This window comes from Pinus tabuliformis, chromosome 3_1, assembly GCF_031772625.1.
Source record: "Pinus tabuliformis cultivar Carrire ecotype Pingquan chromosome 3_1, CPIR1, whole genome shotgun sequence".
NCBI lineage: Eukaryota > Viridiplantae > Streptophyta > Pinopsida > Pinales > Pinaceae > Pinus > Pinus tabuliformis.
In genome coordinates this window covers 982930892-982938631 of record NC_142301.1, presented here as the reverse complement: position 1 = coordinate 982938631, position 7740 = coordinate 982930892, and the positions used below count along the sequence as shown (strand labels likewise).

At 41.4% G+C, this 7740-nt stretch overlaps 1 protein-coding gene across 1 annotated transcript; it reads left to right on the top strand.

The window, feature by feature from the left end:
- Positions 1-317: 317 nt before the first annotated feature.
- On the top strand, positions 318-2518 carry LOC149191135 (uncharacterized). Its single transcript, XM_089410676.1, has 3 exons — positions 318-528; positions 745-1197; positions 1923-2518. Exons 1-3 carry the CDS (start codon positions 318-320, stop codon positions 2516-2518), a joined length of 1260 nt encoding a protein of 419 aa, XP_089266802.1.
- The last annotated feature ends 5222 nt before the right edge of the window (positions 2519-7740 follow it).

Below are 7740 nucleotides of genomic sequence, written 5' to 3'. Positions count from 1 at the left end.
TGTATTTTATCTTTAACAATATGGATGGAAATAGTTGGAATTATCAGGATTCGAGACATGATATTTTATCTTTAACATCATGTCTGAGAATTCTTGGAATGTTACAGTTTTTCAAAGTCCATATATTTTATCTTTAACTCCATTGCTAAAAATTACCCTTGGAATGAGAAAAGATAGTTGGGACTGAACTCGACTCCCGCTCTGCAACATGCAAGATCCGCTTTTCGCGCGTTCTGAACCTGTGAGCGCTCCCGCTCTCTGTGAGACCCGGATTTTCTTCAAGCCAGTGGCCGGGCTAGCTGGATCTGCTGCCCTTCATGGAGGAGTTGACTCCCCCTCAGGGGTCTTCCTCCCCTCCTCCGCCTTCAGCCGCTGAGGCCTTCAGAACCCTGCTGGCCTCTCTGCCAAAGAAGAAATCCGTGGAAGCTACAAAGTTTGTGAAAAGACTTGAAGATATCCCTGAGATCGCCCTTCCACCTGAAGGTCCGATTCAAGTAGCTTTGTCCCTGGCAGATCGTGCCCTGGTCGGTCAGTTCACAGGACTATGGCCTTCCCCGAAATCAACCGAGAACTGGGTCGCTAGGAACTGGGCTCCGCTGATAAAAAACAAGGTAACCTCTTACTTCCTCAGAAGAGGATATTTCTTATTTGAATTTTCTGCAAAAGAGGACAAAGATCTCATTTTCAGGAATGGCCCCTACTTCATGGGCCCCCAAGGTCTGTATTTAAATAAATGGATGCCAGACTTCGATCTGGCGGTTGATGTGCCTACAGTGGTCTCGGTATGGGTAAGACTCCCCAATCTTCCCATCCACTGCTGGAACTGGGACTCTCTGAAGCATATAGGAAACTCTCTTGGGAAATTCATTGATAAGGCCAATAGCAAAGATCAGTATGACTGTGCCAGAATTTGTGTGGAGGTAGATCTGGAGGTCAGACTACCAGAAGCCGTCAAAATAGTTGTAGGACCATGGACTCATGTACAGAAACTGGACTACGAACAGCTGTCGTTCAAATGCCGGAAGTGCCATGTCTACGAACACTTTGCCAGAGACTGCCCATCCAAAGGGGTGGAAGAAAAAGGGAAGGAAGAAGGGTGGAATCAAGCAAAGCGTTCCAAAACTTCACATAGGAAGAATGCAAATGCAAATACAAAAGCTCCCCAAGTGGGCCCTGTTCAGAAACCATCCATGGAAAGTCAAGGAAACAAATTTGAGATCCTTGGATCTGAAATTGTGATCACGCAGGAGACAAATACCCCTAAGGAGACCCCTCCATCCAAAGCCTCCCCCTCCAAAAGCATACCAGAGAGATCCAAAGAGAGGATATCAGAGGAAGAAGAGGAAACCCAAGAGTCCGAGGAATCGGAGGAAGAAGGGGAAATAGGTGAATCCCAATCTTCCCCTAGAAGATCTACAAGAGGACGCATGTCAGCAAAGGAAAAAAGAGAACAAGAAACTTATAAGGACAAGCTTCAGGGCAGCCAGCCAACGCTAGAGAAACTTCTAGCAAAAACCCCGAAGATGAAGAGGATCCAAACCCAGAGCTCCAAGGGAGCTCACCATAGAAAAAGTAAATGATGAAAGTAGTCTCCTGGAACTGTAGGGGAATGGGCACCAAAGCCAAGGAAGAAGCAATGAACAGCTTAATAAGACTGGAAGCCCCAGACATCCTTCTCATCCAGGAGACTAAATTGGAGGATTCAGCCTTCCTCCAGGCAAGCAAAAAATTTTGGAAGAAAGAAGGAGTGCATGCAACCTCTGCCCGTGGAGCTTCGGGAGGACTTGGGTCGCTCTGGAATCCTAATAAGTTCTCATTAATCTCTGAGTCCCTGAATACTCATTGGATTTTTTTAAAAATGCAGCATTTAGAATCTAAGGAAATTATTTTCCTGTTCAATGTATATGCTCCTAACAATGCAGGTGAGAAAAAATTATGTTGGGACTCTATCAAAAATTTGGCAGATCTAGAAAACCTGGAGAACATAATCATAGCCGGAGACCTCAATCTCACCCTCCTCTCGTCAGAAAAAAGAGGAGGTAGCATCGTCAGGGATCCGGCAAGAGAACTAGTGGAAGACCTCATGCAAGATTGGGATCTGATAGACATTAAGCTGACTACGGGCAACTTCACATGGTCAAATAAGAGAGTTGGTCCGGGATACATAGCGGCAAGACTTGACAGATTTTTGGTCCAAAGCTCCTTCCTTCTCCTTGGGTTAGAAGCTAGAATGCGAATTCTTCAAAGCAGCGTTTCAGATCACAAGCCCATCAGCCTTGAGCTGCTGACCCCCAAGGATCTGGGGCCTATACCTTTCAGATTCAGCTCTCTTTGGATTAAAGAGACAGACTTTATGGAAAAGGTCAGAGACTGCTGGAAAGAGCCAGTCAAGGGATCCGCCTTTTTTGTGTGGGAGGAAAAACTCAGAAGAGTTAAAGGCATGTTGAAAAATTGGGCTAAGACCCTGCCCAATCCTGCTGAGGAAAGGAAAAAAATTCAAAGTTCTTTAGAAAGTTAGCATCTCCATCTTGAAATAGCTAATATCACTAAAGATGAGTTGGAAAAAGAGGCCAAACTCCAACAAAGTTTCCACAAGGCCTGTCTGGCAGAAGAAGAATATTGGAGGCTCAAGTCTAGGAGCCTTTGGCTCAAATCTAGAGACAGAAACTCCTCTTTTTTCCATAAACAAGCCCAAGCCAGGAAAGGCCGTAACTCCATCACTGAAATAAAAGAAGACAATTGCATACTGAAGGACTTTAACAGCATAAAAAAGGCAGCCTCAGAGCACTTTGAGTAGCTGTATAGAGAAGATCCAGGTGTTGATCTAAACGCTACTCTGTTGGATGTTGTCCCCAGTCTTATCACCTCCAAAATGAACCAGGAACTTGAAGGCAAAATCACACAAAAGGAATTCAAGGAGGCTCTCTTCGCAATGGATCCCGATAAAGCTCCGGGACCGGACGGTTTTACGCCTAGATTTCTCCAGACCTGTTGGCAGATTGTCGAGAAGGAGTTCTTCAAAATGATCCAGAAATCCCAAGACTGTCAGAAGATTGGAGGCTGCACAAATTCAGCCTTCCTTGCCCTCATTCCCAAAGAGAAAGGAGCAAACTCTTTCAACAGATTTCGCCCAATTTCCTTATGCAATATTGGGTACAAAGTGATAACCAAAGTGATAGCTAATAGGTTGAAAAGAATTCTTCCCAAAATCATCCCAAATAACCAAGATGGATTCATTCATGGCAGGCAACTGGTGAAAAATTTCATTATGGTTTAAGAGGCGATTCATTCCAGCCTACACCGAAAGGAAAAAGGTATGGTTATTAAATTAGATCTAGCAAATTCTTTTGACCGTGTTAGACATAGTTTTTTGTTTGAGGTGTTGCAAAAACTGGGGTTCGGTCAAAATTTCATCAAGTGGATTAGAGCCTGTATTTCGGAGCCTTGGATTGCTCCCTTGGTGAACGGAAGGGCTGTTGAGTTCTTCAAAGCCACTAGAGGGCTGAGGCAGGGGTGCCCCCTTTCACCCCTCCTATTCGTTCTACAGGCCTCTGTTCTCAGTTTTTACTTACAAAGAAAGCAGCAAGACCAAGACATCGCTGGCCTGTGCATTGCTAGAGGGGTTAAAAGCATCAATCACGCCCTCTTCACGGATGATACTCTACTGTTGGGGGTTGCATCTCCTCATTCAGCAATCAAATTCAAAGAAGTTCTGGAAGATTACTGTAAGGTCTCGAGCAGTGTTCTGAACAATGGAAAATGCCATATCTACTATTGGAATATTACTGCTTCAACTGCAAGCTACATTGCTAGATGCCTCGGCTTTGCAGTCTCAACTTCTTGGTCCTCATTTAAATATCTGGGACTGCCCATCTTCCACAAGAGGGCCTTGAGTAAATATTGGTATCCTCAATTAGACAAATTTAAAGCAAAAATGCAGACCTGGGGATCCTCTTGGCTCAACATAGCTGGAAAATCAGTGCTCATTAAAGCAGTGCTCAGTAGCCTTCCGTTATTCAAATTCTCTGTTCTACTGGTGCCTGTGGGAATCATCAAAAAGATGGAGGAACTAATCAGAATGTTTTTCTGGAAAGGAGGCAAGCAAAACAAGAAGAGAATTTCCCTAGTTAATTGGGAAACAGTCACCAGACCAACTCAGGAGGGAGGACTGAACTTCAAAGATCTCAGTGTCCAAAACTTAGCCATGGGAGCCAAATTGATTTGGAAAATCATAGCTCCAAATCCTGGCTGGGTGCAAGTTGCTTTGTGGAGGAAGTACTTCAGAGGACCGAGACTTAGATGCCTGGATCAGCCCAAGAACCATTTCAATACTCCTTTCAGCAGGTTCATCAGCAGAACTGGTTCGTTGATAAGGAATCATTCCTTCTGGATTCCAGGCAATGGAAAACGCATCCACCTCTGGCATGACAGTATCTTAAATCGACCCCCGCTGGCAGAATCGATAGGCATGCCTGAGTTGCAACGCTGGATGTCAGAGGCCAGCATCAAAACTCTGTGGGATCTCTCAATCTGGAAGGGCGATGTGTGGTCGGGTTGGAAACAGCTCCCAGTTCCACCTGACTTACGTTCTGATCTGGAATCTTTCACCATGCAGTTACATGGGCTGGCTCCAATTCATGTAAACAGGCAGGACGTGAGAGGCTGGGGAGAAAATCGAGTAGGTTACTCGGTAGCCCAGGGCTATGCTAAATGTCTTGAGCGGCCTCACGTGCCTCCCAATCCTGCCCCTTGGGTTGGCATCTGGAAAATACCTTCAATTCCTAAAGTAGATCACTTCTGCTGGATTCTCTGCCACCAGAAAATTCTAACTGAAGACAGGCTTCAGAAAAGGGGCATCTTTGGGCCTTCTAGATGCTCTCTTTGTAAGGAAAACGTAGAATCTGCCTTCCACCTCATGATCGAATGCAAGTTCGTTGCTTCCATATGGCAGGAGTTACTTGTTCCCTGGAAGCATAAATTCACCTTCCCCTCCTCAATCTTGGATCTGTTTGCAGGCTGGATGGCCAGATATCTAGGCCCATCTCCAAAAAATAAAACAATCAGGTCAGCGTGGAGTGCTCTGCCTAAATTCATCAGCTGGCAAGTCTGGCTGGAAAGGAACAGAAGGATTTTCCGTAATAAGGAACAGGATTTCAAATTAGTTGCCAACACAGTAAAAAGTCAGCTTGTTGAGTGGCTGGAAGATAAAGGAGACGATGCAAATCTAACCCAGCAGGACATAGATCTGGGAACTGCCCTCAATTTCAAATTTCCAAAATCGAACAGCTCTTCGCCACCTTGCAAAGAATGGCAAGTCAGGAAAAATGAAGCAGATTTCCAAACCTGGCTGTCCACACAAACTCTTCCCTCTCTCTTCTTTGATGGGGCAGCCAAAGGGAATCCAGGTACTGCTGGAGCTGGAGGACTCATCATAAATCCAGATGAAATAGTTGTGCACAGATTCGCTTGGGGATTAGGCCATTCCTCAAGCATACAAGCTGAAGCGATGGCCCTTTTCCAAGGAATCAAATTCCTCAAAGAGCTAGGCTACAAGGAGGCAAATGTCTTTGGAGATTCCCAGGTGATCATCCAAGCAGTGGCGACCAACTCTAAACCAGCGGATCTGCAGCTTGCCAGGATAATTACAAGGATCAAAGGCATGGCAAAGTCCCTGAATCTGAAATACTTTCATGTTTTGAGAACAAATAACAAAGAAGCAGACATCGAGGCAAACAAGGCAGTCCAATTAGTTGCCGGTTCTTTTCTCAGAGATAACGAAATCCTTTGGGATCCAATCCCCTAAAGAGCCATGTTCTATTGCATCCTTTTGCAACAGTTTGTTTGTATTTTTCGGCTCAGAAAATCAGCAGCAGGAGTACACTATATTAAATGTAAAAAGAGGAGCCTAACAAGAGTAGGCGATACATTCCTCTGGCTGAAAAGACATGCAGAAATTTGCCTCTTCCTTTGTAACCGAATTTGTGGCTCTTAGCCACTAAGTTAATGAAATCCCATAAATGTTTTTGTATAAAAAAAAAAAAAATTACTCTTGGAATAATGAATCTTTCATTTACTTGTTCATTTTTAAAAATTGTTTTAGTCATATAATTTGTCCATAATTTAATGGTTTAAATGTGTTACAAAGTGAAGGCTTTTAATTACAAGGTTGAAAAGTTTTCAAAATGTTAAGTTGTTTCTGAATTATGATATTTTATCTTTAATGATATGGTCGAAAACAATTACAATTTCAAGGTTTTTTAGAGTCAAGATATTTTATCTTTAACAACATGGATGGAAATAGTTGGAATTATCAGGATTCGAGACATGATATTTTTATCTTTAACATCATGTTCAAGAATTGTTGGAATTTTACAGTTTTTCAAAGTCTAGATATTTTCTCTTTAACTCCATTGCTAAAAAATGTCAAAATTGTAACTTGATTTTTTTTTTGTTATTCCAGAATAAACAAAAAAAGTTAAGGGTGTTTTTTTATCCATTTTTCTAAGAAAATAATGTTTTTTACTTCCATTTGAAAAACATGTTGAAAATTTATCCTAAAAAAAACATCGTTCTGGAATAAACACTTTTCAATTTTGGGTTGTTTTTTCATGTTTTTCTGGAGTTTTTGGGCTCGAGTACCTGTTTTGAGGTAATAGTTCCCGTTTTGTCCATAACTATGTTTATCTATCAACATGAAATTTAAAGCATGAATGAATCAAGATTAAACCATGTGACCATCATGAATTGTGGCATTTTTTACAAGCTCCACACAATATTATTTTGCAAAGTAAAGTAAAAAGGAGTGGCATTTGAATTTGCACACTTTCATGATCTATTCTTATCTCTTTTTGGGGTTCATATTTTATATCTTTTTCTTTCTTTTGGTCCTTTGATTATTCTTTTAGGACTTCACCCTCTTTACATTTTTTATTTTTAATATGGAAAAACATTTTGCAGAAAGCAAAAGTATGTATAAAATTACAAGACTAACCATATCCAATTCAAAATTATGAATCCTATTATTATAGGACCCTAACACTCCCAGAAAAAAATCCTCCAAAGCCCCAACCAAAACCAAAACCAAGACCAAGGATCCCCCCCCTCCTCTCATCATCCTTCCCCTTTTATGCCTCTTCCTCCCATCCACCTCAACCACCTATCATTAATGCCATAACTACCCCCTCATCCTTTCATTTGACTTTTCTTCTAAGTAACTTTGAGAGCACATTTTGGGGATAAGATATGGATATTTAATTTGGTAACTAATTAGGGAGGACCATATCTTCTTCCAAGTAAATTTGAGAGGAAATTTTGGGGATAAGATATGGATATTTAATTTGGTAATTAATTGGGGAGGACCATATCTTCTTCCAAGTAAATTTAAGAGGACATTTTGGGAATTAGATATGGATATTTAATTTGGTAATTAATTGGGGAGGACCATATCTTCTTCCAAGTAAATTTGAGACGACATTTTGGGGATAAGATATGGATATTTAATTTAGTAATTAATTGTGGATGACCATATCTTCTCCCAAGGATATTTTGAGAAGAGATTTTGGGGATATGGATATTTAAATTGGAATAAATGAAAGGAGACCATATCCTATCAACATTTAAATTTGAGAAGACAAGTTGGAAATTGAATAATAACAATAATAAAATGTATACTAGTAATAAATTTACAGTTTCACCAATGTAGGTATGTACCAATATTTCTTGATAATTATAAGTCAATAT